Here is a 20,311-nt window from a genome sequence, read left to right on the forward strand (position 1 = left end):
TAACAGTTTCATTTGTCTTGAAACTGTATAACTTAAATGAAATAAAGCCTCTGAAAAATGGAAAACCCTGTATGATTTCTTGACATTAAGGTGGATGAAAATTACTTCACCATGTTTTTGATTAAATCCAAGAAGTTCGACATTCTGAAGACACTCACAGCCTTCTATATCTTAAAGACCATAAATTTATGAGTAAAACATTCACACTTAATTGGGTCTACTCCCACAAATTGCAGGATCGGCTTTAGTAGTGGAACAGGCGAAAAATATATAGATTATTTAATAGCAAAATAAAATCAAAAGTATTAAAAGCATAATGTTTTATGTTTAAAAGTCCGTTTTGAGTTTTTTTTTGTACCTCGCATTAGATTAGAAAGAGCTCTCTATTTGCATCCCGCGGTCTTGCCCTGGCAAGGCCGAACCATTATTCACACACAGAAAATTGTTAATATCCGGCCTTTAACCACCTACTGCTTTGTGCCTAACGTTCCTATGCCAGTCTAATTTTTTTTCTTCTCAAAACAGTGTCCCATTTCAGATTTCCAAAGATTGAGAAGGTACTTGGAGTCCCACTAAAATGGTCCAGTCACCCACCAAGAAACAACAATCTCAAGTTAGGAGAACTAAACATGACGAAATCTTGGAAGAACAAGGGGTATTTCTCGCCAGCTATGGGCACAGTCAGCGATCCACATGGGACAAATTCAAACTGTTCCTGTGGAACCCCCAAACGCATGCTGTGATGGGCAGGACCGGGTCGAGCTGGTGTAAGTTCTTTATTGATTTTATTGATTTATTTGGAAATTTTTGGCTGCAAGTTTGTCTGAGGCTCATTATCCTTGATAGGTTAAACGATGAAATAATTGTATGACGCATTCACTGATGGGTCTTTAAAGATTAAGGGTCATTACGTTAACAGTCAGTGGCAGAAATTACCGGTTCAGGTTTGCCCATTTAGGAATGAATTGTATACTTTAGATTAAATATGATTAAGATGATATTAATTCAGTATAATGATGCGTGGGTATATTGAGAAACGGGTATCAAAGAAATAGGGCAAATATTCGATAGAAATTCTATATTTTTTAATATTGGTAATAATCGTCCTATATACTAGTAAGTAAATACGGGAATAGGTCATGTAGTAGTTCTTATTGTGTTGAGATTCTCTTGGAGTCTACAAAAATCAACTAAAAATAATTCTAAATTCTTCCATTTGTGTATATATAAAATTATCTTTTTTCTTAATTTTGCATAAAAACCGATAAAAGGAGACATTTTCTCTACGTATTGAATGTACTCTTTCGTAACACACAGCAGGCCTAAACTTACAAGTTCAAATAATACAAATAATAGGACGTTTAATATGCAGGTGATGACTAATATTCCACTGAGACTGAACACCAAATTGTCCTCGTCAAAAACATTTAAGTTTTTAACTAATTTTTCACTACTTAATCGCGAGAGGATTCCATGATAAATTATACTTTTCATGCTAAACACAATTCTCATCGAAGAACCAAACAATTTCCCCATGCGATCTCATGAAAGGTACTGAATCCAATTAGCGAACGAACTTGCCTCCCACTGTATTTGTTACGGGCTTAATGGGTTATACGGTTTGCTGACCCATACCTTGCCCAGTTCCCAGTGTTACTACCTTGTCTAACAATCTAAAGGTGAACAAAGACAGACGTTCTTCTATGTGTCTGATACCAATGTGTTTGGTGGTACTGGGACTGGCGGTTAAAGTGACTGTACCATGGTACCGTTTTGTTCCCCATACCTGTGCTTTCATAATTTAAAGAATGACCAAAGCGCTAAGCTAACCTTAGTTTTGGGTGTAGTTTATATGTGTATATGTAGTATATTTGAGTAAAATGACCGGGCAACAAAGCTATTCAAAGACTGATTACTACAGAAACAAAATCTATGATCCACGCACAAAGAAGCTCTTCAATCGAACGCCTGATAGATGCGGTTTGTTTGTATCATTATAAGAGGTACCTTTCTCCAAGTATTCTGATTTTTGCAGCCAAAATCGGCCTCTTCTACTTAATCTTCTATGGAATGCTAGCAGCCTTGGTTGCAATCTGCATGTGGGTCTTCCTGCAAACGCTAAATCCCCGTATTCCAAAGTGGCAGTTGGAAAGGTCCATCATTGGGACCAACCCTGGACTGGGTTTCAGACCTATGCCCACCGACAACCTCGAAAGCACCCTAATCTGGTTCCAAGGCTCCAACAAAACCAACTTCCAGCCATGGGTCGATAATTTAAATAAATTTTTAGATGGTAATAATAACAGAATTTGAATGGCTTTATAGTGGTCTTAATGCTGATTTTAAAGGTTATTACACCCCAAGCAAAATCGCCAAGGGCAGCGGTCAAATCAAAACTTGTTCCCATAGAGACTTCCCTCATGGAGATGAGGTTTGTGAGGTGGATGTTAGAGACTGGGATAAGTGCAATAAGGATCAATTTTTTGACTATCACCGGTTAGTTTTTTGACTTGAAGGTAATATTTAAAGAGTGAGAAAATATGTTCATTGCAGGAGTTCACCCTGTATATTTCTGAAGCTCAACCGAATTTATGGATGGAGACCGGACTATTACATTCATGACAATGAGCTCCCAGCGAATATGCCCAAACAGCTCAAAAATCACATAAAAAGCATTAACAATACTAGAGATGTAAGAGAAAATCATAAATTTTGATTAATAAGAGGAAATTAAAGTTTAAATTCTTTCAGAGACAAAATATTTGGATCTCCTGCGAAGGAGAATCACCTGCCGACCGAGAATATATTGGAAGTGTTTCGTACTACCCGAAGAAATTCCAAGGGTTTCCGGGATATTATTTCCCTTATCTTAATGGAGAGGGTTACTTGAGCCCTTTGGTAGCTGTGAGATTCGAGCGGCCAGTGCGTAAGTAATGAATTTTCACTTCACCATTCTATTAAGAAAAGTTGTGAAGATTTTTAAATATACTGGTGTTATCTTATATAAATTTCCAATTTACAGCTGGTATAGTCATCAACGTGGAATGCAGGGCCTGGGCGAAAAACATCAAATATAACCGCAATGACCGCATGGGGTCTGTCCACTTCGAACTGCTCATCGACTAATTCTTCATAATATCCATTGAGTATAAACTTATTATTAGAACACACTTTGTCCTCCCAGTTGTCCAGTTACCTACTACATAGGTATAATAGTGGATTTCTGGGCAAGAAAAAGAAAAACAAGCCTTGAAATTACCATTATGTGATCTGTTGAATTTTACACTTTTATAAAGGTCAAATTATTAATAATATGCAGAAACGTTGAAATAGAGCCTACCTAGGTATTGGCTGAAACTGGCTTGGTTTAAAATAAATTAATGACACATTAATAATTTCCTATTAGCCATTAACATTGAATTTATTCAACTGAATATATGAACGTAATCTAGATTTCATTCATTTACTCCAAACGCTATTTAATATCAATGACGTAGATTCAGTGATATTGTTTAATGAAGTTGACTAATAAAAACCCGGCTTTTGCTAAAGTTTGTTAGTAAAAGGAACGAGTGTCTAGACTCAAGTTTTAATAGTAATTATTAGTCAATAATGGTAGGCATTTCCCTTTCTTATAGTTGCCATCCTCAGGGCTGATTATTATTGAGCGTATGTCGTATTAAAACTCTTATTAAACTCCATATTAAGAAATAAACAATTTTAGAGTGCGAAACAAGAATCAATTACGTGTTCAGTTCGTTACGTATTGACAATATTTTCTTCCAATTTCTGAAATACGAAGAAAGAGATGCAAGGTAAAAATCAGATTTGATACGTTATGAATGTATAGTTGGATTTCTGATAATTCCATGTATTGTGTATTTATAACTTGTATCAATGAATTTCGAATAAACATAGGCTGATTTGCTAGATTTATCAGTTTTTTGTTCGTTACATTTGAACATTTCCTGCAACTTCTCAAAGGCCAAAAGTTCAAATATATAAAATCAATTAAATTAAAACAGATAATTAATCAATAAATCTCATTGGGGGAAACATGAAATCAACGCCAGATGTCGGTGTAACAAATACGGTCCAGTTACGTCGCCGTCGTCGCGACGCCGTTCCTCGCGAAATTCGGCGCGCAACTCGAAGGGTTCTTCGGCGATTTCCACCCCTTCGTGCAGGACCAGTCGGCAGGCCAGTGCAGGAATAATGGCGGACAAGAAACCGGAAGGACAGTTCTACACCCGACCGCCAAAACTTGGAAAATGGGAGTCCCTGCGGATATTCTTGTGGAATTCCGAGACGAAGCAGTTTCTGGGCCGCACCGGGGGCAGTTGGGGTAAGTACCCCATACATCTTTTAGCCCTAGTCATCACGTAACCTTTGACCTTTCGAATTGGAGTCCTAGAAATCTCTATGCACTCACAAAGGGATTTGAGCATTGCTAAAAATGCTCATTGTAAATGTTTTCGGATTGAACTTGAGCAGTTATATAACTTTAAAAATTACCCATATCGGGGATATATGGTTCATATATGGGATAAGATAAAGTGAAATGTCAAAGATTTCGAGGTGAAATTGAGGTTGTTATGAGTTTTGGACGAGTTTAATGAGGGAGGTGGCGCCGCCGCGACGCCTCTAGGGGACGACGCCCGATTGCATGTAGGTCGATTGTATTTCCGGTAAAAACGTCGTAATGCCGAAAATTTCGCTTTTGAAGCAATTACAAGTAGTTACGTAAATGTGTGTTATGACGATAGACATAGGTACTGCACTGTGCATCCTGAAATATGGGAGTTTCCTATGTTATTATGTTAAAAAGACCCCATAAAGATCACTGGAATTTTTGGAAATATTGGAAAATAGTTAATCTTGAAAAATAGAAAGCTAAATCTGCTGCTAGATTGTCTTGAAAAACTCTGTAATTTCCCACCACATTATGCAGGTACGTTTTTTCTGGATCTACCTCCGTTTCGCAGCTTTTATTAGTCGAATTGGGGAACTGCAAAGTAAGTTTAAACTAAGAATATTAAATTCCGACAATGCTACAGCACACAAATAATTTTACTAAAATTATTTCTATAAAAAATATCCAAATGATGAAATTCCTCTTCCATTTTAAAAAAATTTCAGTTTAAGAACTAAAAATTCAAAGTGCACTAGCTGCATCAATCCGAAACTATATTTGTTTTTCATCTTTGGATGCAAAATCACAAAAATTAACTGGATCTGAAAGCATTTCTCTCTCACAAGATCGTCGGAAAATGATAGAAAGAGCTAAGTGATTATAAATAGATGTGCTATCAAATCTCCTCCATCAATTCTATGACAGTTTCAAAACCAAAACGCCCCTGTCTCCAGTGGTATGTACTCAACGCAAGCATTAATTAAACTTCTGATACTGTTCATCCATCAATCGAGCTCCATTAACTAACGCGCTTTAATTGGATTGATGTCGGACAGCGAAATGCCAACATTTTTCCAATATAGTTGTTATTTACTGAATATAATAGTTAATAAATCGCCTTTAAATTTTCTAAAGGTCTAAGGGCCTTTTAAAGGTGTCAGAACCACAGAAAGGTAGAACCAAAAAAGTTGAACGTGCTCCCCATTGCTTATAGGGGTATCAAACGCGGGAATGGTAACTGGGTCAGTGTTGGGGGTTGGGGGGTGTTGCCGCAGATAAATACGTCGTAAGAGGCTGGAAGGGGCGCAGAGGGCGGCCGATCAATACGCCACTGACGATCGGTGCCGGCGGCGGCGTTTTTGAATTTCCGCCTCTTATTTCCTCTGTATCCATTCCGCGATTACAATGTGGCAAATTTCCAGTGAAAATCCTGCTCTTCTATGTCATCTTCTACGCCGTACTCACCGGCTTCTTCGCGCTCATGCTGGTGGTCTTTTTCCAGACTTTGGATTATCATACCCCCAAATGGCAGCTGGACAGGTCAATCATAGGTAGCAATCCTGGTAAGATTTATTCTGACTTTCCAGAAGGCTTCTGATTTTTTTTTTTCATTACAGGTCTCGGCTTCCGACCTATGCCTTCAGAAAAAAACATAGATAGTACTTTGATTTGGTACAAGCACAATGATAAGGGCAACGTACAGAATTGGCAAAGGGAGCTGGACGCATTCTTATTTAGTGAGTCTTTTTCAAATTTCTGCATTTATCGAGTGCTTTATGAAGATTAGTAGACTTATTAGCAAAGTTTTATTGATTATATATCCGTAAACAATATTTGAAAGTTTAAGTACATAAGAAAAGAAAAAGGAAGTCGTATTTCAATAGTTTTGCAGTGTGAATATCAAGAACAGGAGGAAATTCAAATATGAGTGAATTAAACCTAATTCTGTCACACATATTTCTTTAAGAGTTTATTGTAAACGGATTTATTATGATTTTGTGTGGTTTAAGGTAAAAATGATTAATTTAATATTAGACACAACCAATAGTTTAATGCTTTCTTGATAATATGGTGAATAAAATTTCCAAATTTTTTTAGACTATGTCCAGTACTACTTTGCTTCATTTAATAATTGTTCAGATTATAGACTATACTATATAACTAATACAATATGAAAAATCAGTGGCGTAGCTAGCCGTTTCCAAAAAGAAATTCAGCATCAAGTTCATGAATATCTATAGTTTCCAGCTCCACTGTAATACCTTTAAGTTCTTAAACTTTTTTTGCGAAAATGCCCTTAATATTTTGTCAATAATATTCTAAATTTTCATTTAATGTACCTGAGCATTTTAGGGTACAACAAAAGCAACAATCCTCAGTCGGATAAACTAGAAGAGTGCCGTAATTTCCAGTCACCTGCTCCAGGAAAAGTATGCAACGTGAAAATTGACCAACTGTGGCACCCTTGCATTAAATCTGCCGGGTATAACTACGAATCAGGCGAAGGAGGGCCTTGCATTTTCCTTAAACTTAATAGAGTAAGTCTGCTTTTAATCCTCAATTACAATTTTAGAAAATGCAATCTTTCTTATAGATCTTCAATTGGATTCCTGAATATTTTAATTCTTCTACGGTGGATGAAGTAAGGCATATGAGTCCTGCTCTTCGTAAGGAGATTGTTGACGCTCAATCTAAGAATCAGGTTTGTTATCTTTATTTACGATCAACTATTAATATGACGACGAATTTACCAGGCAGTAAATATCAATGAAAATGTTGAATTGAAGTCGTGCATTAGTCGGTTTCTTGGATTCCATGGAAACTGCTTTACTGTTAAAGATGCTTTAACAATTTAGCCCCTAATCATCATTCTGATAACTCATAGGTGAAATTCTGTTATAGCATCATATAGTGTGGGTGACTTGCGAAGGAGAAAATGTGGCAGACATAGAGCATATAGGCCCGATTAGGTACATTCCGCAAAAAGGATTCCCCTCCCAGTACTTCCCCTATGCGAATCAAGAAGGATATCTTAGTCCTCTAGTAGCGGTTCACTTTGAGAAGCCTAAACGTGAGTTACTTCTTTATGATTAAAGTCCTCTTGATGATTTTAATATCTTAGGAGGGGTGCTCATCAACATCGAGTGCAAAGCTTGGGCTAGAAATATCATCCATGACAGAGTGGACCGTAGGGGTTCCGTCCATTTTGAACTCATGGTGGATTAAGTTATCTAATTAATTACAGAAATCATCAACAATCGGCTGGTTCGTTTTCTCAAAATTGACTCAGGCGATTGTTGAACATAACATCTCCGATTGCTTAAACAATATCCTGTTGTTTGTTGATAGCAAAATTGTTGTAGACGGACCTCTCCTCTAAAAGGGAGGAAAGATCCACAACGTAGAAATTCTCAATTCAAGAGTTGACGATTTTAATGATAATTAATGCCTAAAAACTACGCTACTTTAGGTGAGTCATTTTAGCGTGTGAATCCCGTACTAACGATGATAATTAAATTCAGTTTTGTCTCAATTGTGTCATGAAGCTTGCAGTGTTTCATGCTAATAATGAACGTTTGGATTCGTGTTGTAAATAGTTATATTTCATTAATTTGACCTAATAAAACTAGTAATCAATAATCAAGCTACAACATAAATTCATCACATACTACAAAACTATATAGAACCCAAGTTGTATGTAGATTAGCTATTATTTCTACACACACCTTGGTATCGACTATATGAGGAGTTCTTATTCTGAAGAACGTATAAAATTTTAACAATGTTGTTATTACTAGAATAAACTCTAAGTGTTAATGGTTCTTCAAAGAATTTAGCATACTTTTATTATTAGAGTGTAAGCGATTATGAACCGAAGCCACCGTAGGACTGATTTCTTTGATACTCTGATGGGGTGTGATTTGCATATCACGACTGTCATCACTCTGATCATCTTTCAAATGTTAAAAGCGCACAAACACCACACCTCTGTTTTTGGACGAAACCAATGATTGAAAAGCTATATGTTCCACACACGCGTGATCGCTATATCCCAAATAGTGTTCATAATAATTGTAAATTGGACTTTTGAAGCAAGTCGCATGACAAATAAACCCCATTAATAAATTATTATTTAAGTTAATAATTAACGTATAAGTTTATTAATAATTAAACACACATGAGTATTCGTTTTTAGCAATACTTATATTATAGACATACGTTGCTTTTAGATGTAAAAAATATTTATGTAATTATTGTGGTTTATATGATTGTCAGTTTGCTGTGATGTTACCTTAATCCTGCATCACTCGAGATTATACTATAACACTCACCTAAAATAAGAAATATACGAAAAAATAAAATTTTAATCAGACGTGTTGTATTTTGACCAATCAGCAATATGGAAACTAAAATTCAAACACGAAAGGATTTGCTGGTACTTAAGTAAGTTAACGATAATTTATAGTAAAGTAAGTTTCCTTATTATGGTGTTGAGCATTGCTATTTATTTTAAATATATATAACTTTTGCATACTTGGCACCATACTCTCAAAATACTCATCGAGTCCTGGGTAGTTGTTAAGCTTATCTCAGCCTTACAATAATTGAAGCTTTCATTATTTCTCAAAAAGGTCGATTCCGAGGAAATAAACCATGTGCAATAGTTATTGTAGGCACAGAATAATGTTCATCTTAATTAGGAATAAAATAATTAGTTACCATGTTGATTTTTTATGCTTTAACTGATGATGAAATGTCCATTTCCCTGTGTCCTTATATGATATGATGTTTAGGGCAACAAATCGATTAACATCAATTGGAACAATATATCCGATTTTTGAGGGACGTCTGGAGTCCACATTTCCTAAAACTTTTTACAATTTGCTTTTAACTATACATGTTATTTTCTAGCAAATTGCATGGAGATTTACCTTCACCAAATTAACAAGAATCATTTCAACTTCTTTTGCATTAAGCAGTAATTTTTTTATGAAGAGCAACATGCATATATTCATGGGAGAGAACTCTTTAGGTTGCACAAAGGAAAAAAGTTCTTACGAAGATGAAATCTCATATGGATAATGTATTTGGGAATAGGTAAGACAGATAATAACTTTAGACACTATTTACACAATATATATTTACATAAAAATATGACAAAAAGTAATACATTATAAGTTAATAAAGCATAAATATAACTCAACACTGTATTAGGTGGTGTCACTATCGGAGCAACTCAAATCTAAAGAATAAAAGTCCTTGGGGATAGTGTTATCTTTTTTCTGCCTTGACCTGCCACCCTTTCTCTTAGTAACTTTCTGTGTTGTATCACGTGAGAGCCAACAATTTGAAGAATTTCCTACACGCAGAGTATTAATACCAGAAACAGAATCTGTATTTGAGTCAGAAATATGTTGATCAGGTTCCAGATTCACCTGTATCTGATCACTCAGATTGTCATTATTTTTATTCTTTACAGGTCTGATACTATTGCCAACATAGTTTTCTTGAAATTCAGTTTTTACTTGCACTGCAGCATCATTAACCTCTTCACAAATTTGAGTCTTCATGAGTCCTCGATTAGAACTATTCGAGTCATCATTTTTTTCAGTCTTGACATGTATTTTAACACTGGAAATTTGATCAGGCTCTTTCCCTTTTTTTTTGGCTTTTCTCAATTTCTGTAAGGATATTTCTCTGCAAGCATCTGGAGCAGATGAATTTAAAACTTTTCCACTTGACTGAAATGTTTTCAATTCTTCTTCTTTAGTTAAGTCACAAGTGGTAACAGGCTCATGTGTATCATGATAAATCTGTCTCTTATGACAAACATTTGATGTTGGTGTGTCAGGTAGATTTTGAGAAACTTCATCATTATAGCAGTTCTCAAAAGAGCTAAAGAAATCAACATAATCAGTTTCTTCCTTCATATAATTCTTAATCTAATGTTAAGTTTCCTAACCTTCTTTTTTAATACCAATATACTGTTCATATATTTTTTTAATTAATAGCATGATTGTGACTAGTTTTTTCACATTCTTCTTGTCATTGTCTTAGTGCTAATATGACTACATTTAAATGACTAATTTAATGTTATTTGGACTTGTATTGAGACTTCTTAGGTTTTATTTTGATTTTTAATTTAATAGGGGTTTGTAATAGTGTAATGATTAAACTTGAACAAATAAATGATATTATCAGGTACACTTACTTTTGTTTGACATTAGTCCCTTGCCTGGAAGATCCAACATATGATGTAGGATTGGGAGACTGCAAAGTTGCACTTGATTTTGTTTTTAATTGATCCGGCGGGCGCATGAATCTTATAGAATCTATTTCTTCTGCTGTCAACTCGTAAAGAGGTTGCTTGATATGCCGTATTATATATTTCATGAATCTGTTTTTCAAGCTTTGCCATGTCCTTGATCTACAGACCTGGTGCTTCTCCATCTGCTTCCACAGTCTGTCTCCTTTATAAATCTCCTGATATTGGCCATCGAGAATATAACGTAAAATTTCTTTGTCTTCCTTGACTGAATATGCCCAAGATGATCCTGTTTGATTCATACTGGCTATCATAGGAATTCTGGAATAAACACTTGAAGAGTAAAAAAATATTGTAGGTACTTACAAAATAAGAAATCTCTATTATAGAACAGAAAGAAAATTTGCTGAAAAGTTTTCTTTTTGTGAAAAAGTAAAAACTTGAAAAATCAACATTGCTTGGAGGATTTTAAATATTCTCCTGAAAAAGGAAGTAGAAAGAAACGCGCGAGTAGAAATATTTATTTAGAAAAATGATAAAATTGCGATATTTGCAGACTAATTATTGCAAAATTGGATGGTATTAACGGTTGTGTTAATTTTATGTAATTTTTTAATGTTCTTTGGCGGTAAGTCAGTTTGTCACAAAAGTAACAATTAAATGTCATACATAAGACATCAAGACAATTACTACCCGAACAAGTCAACGATACTAAAAATGTGGCAACACTACAAATGACACAGGAGGCGATTTTCCACTATATTTTTACATTATTGTCAATTTGTTGTCTGCCCTATGTTCGAATATCATAGCGAGTGCCAACTACATTATTTTTCGCATCACATTACTGTATATTGAGAATCTTAACAATATATATTTTACACCTTAATAATCGGTAATAAACCTATATTACTTTGACCTCAATTGGTTTCTATTTCTTCTTGACAGTGAATCAATGCCGTCAATTATCAAGGTCATAACATAACCAAAAAATCATAAAAATAAACATTTTATCTTCCATTTTCTCATTTTTATTGTATATTTTAATATAAACGCGTTAGGAACTGTATCAAATCAATGTAGAAATCAAAAGTCAAATTTATTAATAATTTCAGGTGAGCACCATTCACGTACGTTATTAATCACTATCAGCAGCTCCCCAGTTTTGGTTGACAATGCTTCCTAGATTTCTGTCTGATACAGACAGAAAACAGCAAATTACAACTTTAAAGATATTCAATGACAAGTACGTATTAAAGACCAAAATTTAAATACACCACAGTTCACATTCTCCTGTAACTTTCAGTGTAACAGAAATCACCAAAAACACTGACTATGAAATATCCTTTGAATCTGGAAGGAACAATTTAGTTTTACGAGTAACATTAGGCTCTGATTTTCCAAATGAAAAGCCACTACTGACCATAAGTCCTTTGGTAGCTCATCCATGGGTAAATGAGAGTGGTGTTATCATTAAGGCCCCAGGATTATTAAGTGTAAGCCTGGTCCTCTAATATTTATAGAAATATCGAAGTAGACTGTTGGTATTAGTTTAATTCTTGGGTTCTATGGAAACTAGCTCAACCTGAAAGCTACCAACAAATTAGTAATTTCGCATTTAGTAATTCAGATAACTCACCGAATACTTAGGTACTTGTTTTGCTGGCTAATATCAGTCAATGTATACATTATAACATATGATACCTATATAGATATTGATTTAATTCCTACCATCATTTATTCATACTGAGAAGTTGTGTGTGCAAAAATTTGCAAGCCGTAATTTGAATTGGTGCCTAGAGAAGCAGTTGTATAGAATTTAGTATTATTAGAGGTCATATTCATCATTTTCTCAATTGACACATCTATGTAAATTCGCATGAAAATGCTGTAAATGGATCCAGGTTGCTCAGAAATAATGACATGCCTGTTGGAAGCAATAGTCTATTCATTTATTTATGTAATTATTCATATTAAATTTTAACTAACGTAAAGGTTAAAAAAAATAAGTTTATCACGTCGTAGCTTTATAAGCCACACTATATATTTCAAAATGTTACATACTTATTTTCCATTAAAAGTCCCATGTTTTCATTTAAACTTTTCCTCAATATTCATGAGATTTGAGCTGTAAAAACACTGAAACCTCGATATGTTCTATGTTTATGACCTCTATTTTGTTTCCTTTGTTTCATATCTACTTACCATAACAGGTTTTTTTTTTTTATCAAATTATAGTTTACTCCACATTCTGACTTGGGACGCGTTGTCCAAGCTATTATCAGAGAGTTTCAGCGAAACCCCCCTAAGCCAACTCTCACATCAAGGCATTCAAAAGTGTCAATTCAAGGTGTAATATAAACGACAAACAGCCTTCGTAATCATGCTTAAAAGTCTTTTATTGCAGATGGAGACAATAAACAAAAATGTTATAGTTCGTTCTCAAAAATCGATTACTCACCTCATCATGTTACTATTTCGGACAACACTGTATTGTCTTCCAGTCTTAAACTCCCTGAACTAAATTTACTTTCATTTGAGGAGCTTAGATTTATAGATGAATGTGTAGATCGACAGGCCGAATTCGTCGATGATTTAGCGACTATGAGGGAGCAAAGAAGATATTTGGAAGAACTAGAGTTGCAATTGAAGGACATTGCTGGTAAGAGTCACATTTGGCAGTTGAGGTTGATAAAAACAAAGAACTTTAGAGGAGAATTTATGTAAAGAACAGCAACTTAATCAAGCGAAAGACGCAGTGAACCGACGAATAGAAGAGGCGGTTAAATTAACATTCGAAAATGAACGCTTATATTCAGTTTACCTAAATTTGTCAGAGAAGTATTTGCCAAGGAATATTCAGGTTGGTTTTCCTCGGCTTTGTTTACGTTGATTCGCATTTTAGATGATTTTAGGAAGAATTGAGTAAAGCGGCAAAGGAAGCAGAGGAAGAAGGTGAAAAAATGGTCGAATCCTTCTTGCACGGAGATTTAGATGTAGATAAATTTTTAAATTTATTTATAAAGTCCAAGTCTCTCTATCAGCTGAGGAAAACCAAGGAAGAAAAACTTGCCCATCAACTTGACCGTTTTGAGAAGGAGTATTGATTCATTATGTGGTGCATTATAAATGTTAATTATGTAATTTTTACTACTGTAGTATAAGGTTCATTAAAGTTTTAAAAAGATTACGTGGATTTATTTCATACCATCCTGGGCAGATTTGTTTTTACTTTAAGTTGATTTAGTGTTGAACTGGTGAAACGAACAGTATAGAACTTGGTACTTTCGTGTTTTGATTCTATTGTATCATGTTGTTATATCAAGTTTAACGTTTTTACCTATTGTTGTTATAGTCATGTCAAGATGTTGGTGTCTTGGCAGGATTTTAAAATATTTTTCTTACGATTTCGTTACTTAGGTCAAGTTTTTATAGGTTTGCCCTTTTGTCAAGAACCCACATCAGGATCTGATAATTATTTGCGCCACAAGTCTAGCGAGTGACTGGTTATGGTACGAGGTGCTTTGAGTGTTGAAACTAGAAAATATATACGAGTATTATATTAATAACAAGTAGATATATATTTATGTTTTTTTATTTTATAATAAACATCAGTTGTTTAATTCATAATAACCAATGTTTCTTGAAAATATGGCGAACGTAAATCTCCCATCGAGCTAATTAAACGCAATTAGATGTTCATCGAAACCTGCTGTTGTTGTACTTTATAAATATTTGATAATTTTTGACAATGTTCTAAATTATTTTTAGATACAAAATTGCTGACTATGGTCATATTTAGAGGAAACTGTCTAATTTTAAAGTAAAGGAGTAGCTCTGGAAACAATTAAATTTATCTGCCGTAACTAGCACAGAGTAAACAGATTTACCCGGACAGTAAAAAAAAAAAAACAAATAATTGTTTTAGAATTAAGCGTTTTTTTACTTTAGTCTTCGAGTTGAGGTCCAAAATGTGATATCAAATTTTTCATTGATGAAAGGGTTTTCTAGGAAATCAGTACGCTAATGTAGTGGCTGCTATAAAATGTTGACCATACATTTTAGATTCATGAAATTTTTTACGTAGCAATTGGCCAGACTGCGATTAACGTCGGGAAGTTTGACCGACATCATATTACGGCCGCTAGGAAGCTGTATCTCTACGTATGCTAAGTGGGTAAGTATACGAGGATTTCGATACGGAACAATCTTTCAATTGCACCAATGCTAATGGGCGGACAAAGGACAAAAACTGTGTCACACTCCCCAAATTCTATTGAGCCACACCTCATGTATTTTTTAGATGCATCCGTCGGGAGCAGGAGCCTAGGCGGGCGCATGCGCCCCCCGCCTTCTTCGGTGGCTGCCAAGCGCCGAAAATCGAATCAAGGGCTGGCGTCCAAACGGCATACTCGAGGTCGATAACGTTAATTTTCTTTTGATGATTTTAATTTCCAACTTCATTTATCAGTTAATTTGCTTGGAAGATGCTTTCGTGTGATAGCTAGGCCGCTATTCGGCGCGTAAATCGTTTAGGGACAACGTCGTGTAGCTGTAGCGCGATTGGGAGTTGATCGTCTAGCCGTATAGTGCAGTATACTCTAGGTCATATTTAGAATGGGAGCCAAAGGAAGTGTCGAAGCGGCGAAAATCAATGCACAAAATTGGAACGATCTTGAGGTAGCCTCATTATTTCTCTTTTATTTGCATGTATGTAATTTCCTAATAGTGTCAAGCGAAAGGCGTGTTGATAGAACATTTTTGTGCAAACAAACCGTGTTATATTAGACATAGTATTGATCTTGGGCGTATAGATAGTAGTAGTGGCAAACGTTGGTGCTGAGGTAAGGCAACTTTTTTAGGCCCAAAAGAGTTTTCTTTTCTTAAAATATTAGACAATTCCTTTCCCTCATTTGCTTAATATTCGATTGCGCCTCATTTTCTTTCGGCACACACGCATACACATTCGTTAATAAGTTTGTTATGTAGCATGGGGTTAATACCAGAAGTACAGGCGGGATTCATAATTGTTGCAGCACAAGCATCAAAAGCAATTTCTGATCCATCATCAACGATCACAGTCGCTTAACAGGAACGTGCGCCAATGGGGTAGCAGTAGAAGTGCGGACTTCGGTGGGGGCGATATGTGGTGACATCAACGGTGCCAGTGCCCAGCGGGAACGTTGCAGGGGATGGGCAATAAGTTGAGCTGCTCCTGCGCACCCCTCATAAGAAAGGCAAGCTCAAAGTCATAGAGACTTAAATATTTCACCTCGCAACGAACCGGAACTCTGAAAAAAAAAATTCCGGGGTTGTTGCCCTATACAAATCAGTCCTACATTCGGCGTTTGGTTCGTTGTACGCTGAAATGTTCGGGTCTGCACGAAGCTTTACTTATACATTTTATTGTTTACTTATGCATCTTTATCATTATATTCTTCGATAGAGTATCCTAAGTAAATAAATTCTAGGCGTATCGGTACGATGATTCGCCATGGCAGACGTCCAGACGTCGGGATGGGCATCTTCTTCGGTAAGATTAGACACTGCATTTTAAGCAATTTAATTAATTATTTATGCCTTGCTGCGCAGACTCTGGGCGGAAGTCTTCCACGTGTCATCTGGAGGTGGCGGGCAATTCAAATGGCAACAAGTTAGCGAGGACTTGGTGCCAGTCAACATTACCTGTATCCAGGATTCGCCGGAGTGCGTCTTTCACATTACGGCCTACAATTCCCAAGTAGATAAAATTTTGGACGTTCGATTAGTTCAGCCAGGTATTACCCTGATGCTTCCGAAAGTTTAGACTGAATTTTTCATAATTTTCACTACAGGGACGCGAATAGGCCAAGCTTCAGAATGTTTCGTTTATTGGAAAGACCCCATGACGAACGACACCTGGGGCTTAAATTTCACTTCTCCGATCGACGCGAAACAGTTTCGCGAGTGCTGTGTGAGTATAATCATCGTAGGCCTTGCACACCGAAGTCCATTGAACTTAGTGCGATGACGTGTTTCAGTCCCCGTCGTTCAAGTTTTCCCGCAAAGCTTCTTCTTCCTACTCCCTCAAATTGGACCCTCCTGGGAAACAGAAATTCAAGCAAAAGAGGAAACCGTTGAGCACGCCCGCTTCGCCATCCAGAGGTTCCAGGGAGCCGCAGTGTACCTGTATGACCGCGGAACAGTATGCCAGGTTGAGAGCCCAAGATCCACGGTATAGAGGATCGTCGACTTTGCCCAGGTCGACCAGAGTTCCGGACACTGAAGGAAAGATCGAAAAGATTACGGCTGCTACTTCGTCGACAAGTTTGTATGACAATATAACAGCTACGCAAACGGCATCTTTACCGGGTAAGTTTGCCATAATCACTATAAGGCACCCAGTGCGTAGAGTTTATCCGAGTTTAAATTTTCAATAATATTTAATCGATTAAGCTCGTTTATGTTACGTCCTTTATATAAAATACTATATTGACTGGACATTTGACGTGTACAGGACTAAAAACGGCGCAAAGGGAAGGCAGCCAAACGAAACAAACCCGCGACAGAGGTATTCAGCCCCAAGCCGACACCAGTACCATGACTACAAACAGCTCAACTACTCCTAAGACTGTGACTGCATCCGTAGGCACCGAGAGCAATAGTGTTGAAACACAGGTATTATTTTCTGGTCACCACTCCAGGGCAACTTTCGACGATCTATGTCTTTTTTGCACAGGCCAACCAGATAGAGTCTCAGTCTCAAACATCTGACCAACAGCAACAATCTGAGGGTACCCAGGCTGGAGAGCCCTTGTCAGTAGCCAGCAAATCGGCCGGCGCATCCACCAAAGGTTCTCTAAAGGATCACCATGTGCTCAGCAGCACTAAATCAGTAGATTACTCAGAAATGGAGATGAATCGTGACCCGGAATTCCGAGGACATCTGCATAATAACGTTAGCAATAATATTCAAGCCAGACGAAGCAAATCGAAAAGTTCTGAGGATATGAATAGGTAGGTCAATAATAAGTAAGACGTACGAAGGATTCGATAGTTCGACAAACCGTTTCGTGTATCTATTTAGGGAAAATGGAATGAGTTTGGATAGTAATATCCTGAAACGAATGCTCAAGCCGATGACGAGTCAAGAGAGCCCAGTTACGTCACCGGAAATGAGCAGGAAACGGTATCATTACTATAACCATAATCAGGGCAGGCATTTGAACAATAATATACGACATTTGGAACCAGAGGCAGCTAATGTAAACGCCAGGAATCAGTTGGGAACCAATTCCAGATTTTCTGGCTCACGGTAAATCAGTTTAATTAATTTTGATCATGTGACATTAAGAGGAAAAAAATTATATTAAATCGACTTATTGGATGAGAGAAGTCAGCTGCACCTATTATACATAGCGTTATTTGACTGTGGCCAAACTTCAAAAGTTGATTTCTTGAGAGATTCTACGACGAAAAGTTTATACAGGATGTTTAGAAAAGTTGGTACGAAACTCAAGGAGGTGAAGGTAGAGTCAGAAATTTTAAAAACAATTCCTATAAACATTGGTCCGACGGATCTTCGTTACTGAGATATGGCCCTCCAAAGTGTCCCTGTCATTTGAATATTTTTTTAAATAAAGTTTTTTCTGCTTATGATAATGGATTGAAAATTGTGGATAATGATCATACCATAAGGGCCTTTAATTGTACATAAGTTTAATCAAAATTTATTTTAAGTGAGGGTGGTTTTCTAACCAGCTTGAACAGAAATTTTTCGAACATTTTTTATTCTTTTGGATTATCAAGAAAATAATATTATTTTCTAATCAATTAGACATTTTTGAAGAAAAAATGTTCAATTCTTTTTAGAATTTTGCGTAGTTTAGTATGAAATAATGATGATTTTTTAAATTATGTACGACTCAGAACAGTAAAATTTTTTCAAAATTTTTATATAGTGAACATATTTCATGGTGACAGTTTTATTGCAGTGATTATCACTTTCTCTAATGGAAATAGTACGCTCGCTTAAAGAGACCTACAGACGGATCTACAAAGTTACTAATTAATATAAGAAACTAAAAAAAATTTATACATTTTTTATATTAAACTGTATGTTACAACTGTGAATTATAAAATGCATATAAAACATGCAAGTGACAATCACTACAATGAAACTTCAACCATGAAAGATGCCTACTGTGTGCAAATGTTACTGTTATGACTCCTATATTGTTTAAAAAATAATATTATTTACAGAATAAATAAAAAATAGAAAAAAATCGATAGATTTCTGATAAGGGTACTTGGAAAACTACCCTCGCTTCTAATCCATTTTGATAAAATTTATGTTAGTTAATGACTCTTATGGTATGATGATTAGATATCATTTTCATTCCATTATCTTAACCAGAAAGAAAATTATTATAAAAAATATTTAAATGATAGAACCCCCTTGGAGGGTCATAACTCAGAAACGGTGCTTTGTCGGACCAACGTTTATAGGAATGTTTTTTATTATTTTCATCTTTACTTCCCCCTCCTTAAGTTTTACACCAGCTTTTCCCAACACCCTGTATAAACATGGGTCCGTTTCGTTTTGAAGGTACAGGATGTTATTCTTTTTTTAAAGTTACTGTCAGTTATGTCAATTTCAAATTTGTTTGGTAAATTGTTTTTCCTTCCACGGCACTCTAATTTTTTTGTTGCTTTCAAAACGTTGCAGCAATAAATAATATTATGCATCTTATGTTTATCTTTTCTTTTATCAAAAACGGTTAATCCAACACACAAAATTCAAAAGATGACTTATTGATATTGAAAAAAGTAACAGTTACACTCCCGCTTTTGATTGTTGAGTAGTTTTAATTTTTTATTGTGTTGTCTCAAGAACATACAATATAGTGATTTCTATTTTTTTTCTCAAAAACTAGACAAGATCTAAAAAGTATATAAAAGCTTTAAAACAATCAGTAGCGTATAGATGACAATATTAGCTATAAATAACAGCCAAATTTCAACCAAACTGGCTAAAGCATTGCTTGATTAAGATTTAAAGAAATCTAGCGAGTTTAAATCCGGTCGCTTGGGTGGCCATGACTGCGCTAATGCGAAAAAAATATAAAAGTTTGAAATAAGTCAGTTGTGCACGAAAACAATAATAATCATAAATAACATTGCAAAATTTCAATAAAACTAGCAAAGGATAATTAACATTAAAAAAGAAAAAAAGATTTCAAAAAGAAGTTTTACACCTTGTATCTTGAAAACCAAGCCGGACCTATGTCTATACAAACTTTTCGTCTTAGAATCACCCAAAGAATTACCTCTTGAAGTTTGGCCACGTACTTAAATAACACCCTGTATATATCGAATATATTGCACCGTTGCACGTGCAATCAATCTACTATCGCCGTTTGTTGTAGATCATCTCACGAAATTGGACGAGGTTATCCAGGCAGGGGCCTTTACTTAGAATTAGAACGAGGGTCAGCGGGAGACTTTTCACCCCCTTCAGACAACGTCATATTCGATAACCAGTGCTACGCGACCACTCCAAGTTCCAGTAATGGAAACTCGGACATGGAGCAAGCTTCCCAGCATTATGGCAGACGCCGTCTCCATCGCCAAGTAAGCCCTCATTCTTTAGA

The 20,311-nt window shown here is 35.8% G+C and overlaps 5 protein-coding genes across 13 annotated transcripts in view; 4 read left to right on the forward strand and 1 right to left on the reverse strand.

Annotated features, from left to right (window-relative positions):
- The first annotated feature begins 485 nt into the window (after window positions 1-485).
- On the forward strand, window positions 486-3,932 carry LOC136342112 (sodium/potassium-transporting ATPase subunit beta-2-like). 2 transcript variants are annotated; one of them, XM_066287612.1, is made up of 6 exons: window positions 486-767; window positions 2,036-2,293; window positions 2,349-2,496; window positions 2,554-2,692; window positions 2,752-2,926; window positions 3,023-3,932. In XM_066287612.1, exons 1-6 carry the CDS (start codon window positions 578-580, stop codon window positions 3,124-3,126), a joined length of 1,014 nt encoding a protein of 337 aa, XP_066143709.1. In that variant the 5' UTR covers window positions 486-577; the 3' UTR covers window positions 3,127-3,932. The 2 variants fall into 2 exon arrangements, with proteins under 2 accessions (XP_066143709.1, XP_066143710.1); XM_066287613.1 differs by lacking the exon at window positions 486-767 and adding an exon at window positions 1,656-1,980.
- Window positions 3,933-4,116: 184 nt separating this feature from the next.
- Window positions 4,117-9,135, forward strand: LOC136342114 (sodium/potassium-transporting ATPase subunit beta-2-like). Its single transcript, XM_066287615.1, has 7 exons — window positions 4,117-4,345; window positions 5,836-5,976; window positions 6,031-6,150; window positions 6,767-6,951; window positions 7,008-7,115; window positions 7,316-7,484; window positions 7,536-9,135. The coding sequence occupies exons 1-7, from the start codon at window positions 4,216-4,218 to the stop codon at window positions 7,637-7,639; spliced, it is 957 nt and encodes a 318-aa protein (XP_066143712.1). The 5' UTR covers window positions 4,117-4,215; the 3' UTR covers window positions 7,640-9,135.
- A 399-nt stretch (window positions 9,136-9,534) lies between these two features.
- LOC136342111 (uncharacterized) lies at window positions 9,535-11,344 on the reverse strand. 3 transcript variants are annotated; one of them, XM_066287609.1, is made up of 3 exons: window positions 11,046-11,344; window positions 10,626-11,000; window positions 9,535-10,309 (listed from the first exon to the last, which is right to left on the reverse strand). In XM_066287609.1, the coding sequence occupies exons 2-3, from the start codon at window positions 10,991-10,993 to the stop codon at window positions 9,625-9,627; spliced, it is 1,053 nt and encodes a 350-aa protein (XP_066143706.1). In that variant the 5' UTR covers window positions 10,994-11,000; window positions 11,046-11,344; the 3' UTR covers window positions 9,535-9,624. The 3 variants fall into 3 exon arrangements, with proteins under 3 accessions (XP_066143706.1, XP_066143708.1, XP_066143707.1); XM_066287611.1 differs by having other exon boundaries at window positions 10,626-10,982; window positions 11,042-11,343; XM_066287610.1 differs by having other exon boundaries at window positions 10,626-10,986; window positions 11,046-11,341.
- A 288-nt stretch (window positions 11,345-11,632) lies between these two features.
- On the forward strand, window positions 11,633-13,867 carry Vsp37A (Vacuolar protein sorting 37A). The gene is made up of 6 exons (XM_066287614.1): window positions 11,633-11,925; window positions 11,986-12,175; window positions 12,918-13,029; window positions 13,087-13,341; window positions 13,391-13,542; window positions 13,595-13,867. The coding sequence occupies exons 1-6, from the start codon at window positions 11,855-11,857 to the stop codon at window positions 13,784-13,786; spliced, it is 972 nt and encodes a 323-aa protein (XP_066143711.1). The 5' UTR covers window positions 11,633-11,854; the 3' UTR covers window positions 13,787-13,867.
- A 1,183-nt stretch (window positions 13,868-15,050) lies between these two features.
- sif (still life) overlaps window positions 15,051-20,311 on the forward strand; it is a 51,637-nt gene continuing 46,376 nt past the window's right edge. For 3 of the 6 annotated variants that reach the window (XM_066287882.1, XM_066287881.1, XM_066287883.1), the window contains exons 1-10: window positions 15,052-15,359; window positions 15,716-15,916; window positions 16,151-16,212; window positions 16,272-16,456; window positions 16,514-16,632; window positions 16,682-17,030; window positions 17,176-17,336; window positions 17,398-17,675; window positions 17,746-17,973; window positions 20,087-20,291. In XM_066287882.1, coding sequence (XP_066143979.1) covers window positions 15,872-15,916; window positions 16,151-16,212; window positions 16,272-16,456; window positions 16,514-16,632; window positions 16,682-17,030; window positions 17,176-17,336; window positions 17,398-17,675; window positions 17,746-17,973; window positions 20,087-20,291 — 1,632 coding nt within the window. In that variant the 5' untranslated portion in view covers window positions 15,052-15,359; window positions 15,716-15,871. Of the gene's footprint in view, window positions 15,360-15,715; window positions 15,917-16,150; window positions 16,213-16,271; window positions 16,457-16,513; window positions 16,633-16,681; window positions 17,031-17,175; window positions 17,337-17,397; window positions 17,676-17,745; window positions 17,974-20,086; window positions 20,292-20,311 lie in introns of all 6 variants that reach the window. The other 3 variants (XM_066287885.1, XM_066287886.1, XM_066287884.1) reach the window with 2 other exon arrangements.

The sequence above is a fragment of the Euwallacea fornicatus genome, chromosome 11 (genome assembly GCF_040115645.1).
Source record: "Euwallacea fornicatus isolate EFF26 chromosome 11, ASM4011564v1, whole genome shotgun sequence".
Taxonomy (NCBI): Eukaryota; Metazoa; Arthropoda; class Insecta; order Coleoptera; family Curculionidae; genus Euwallacea; species Euwallacea fornicatus.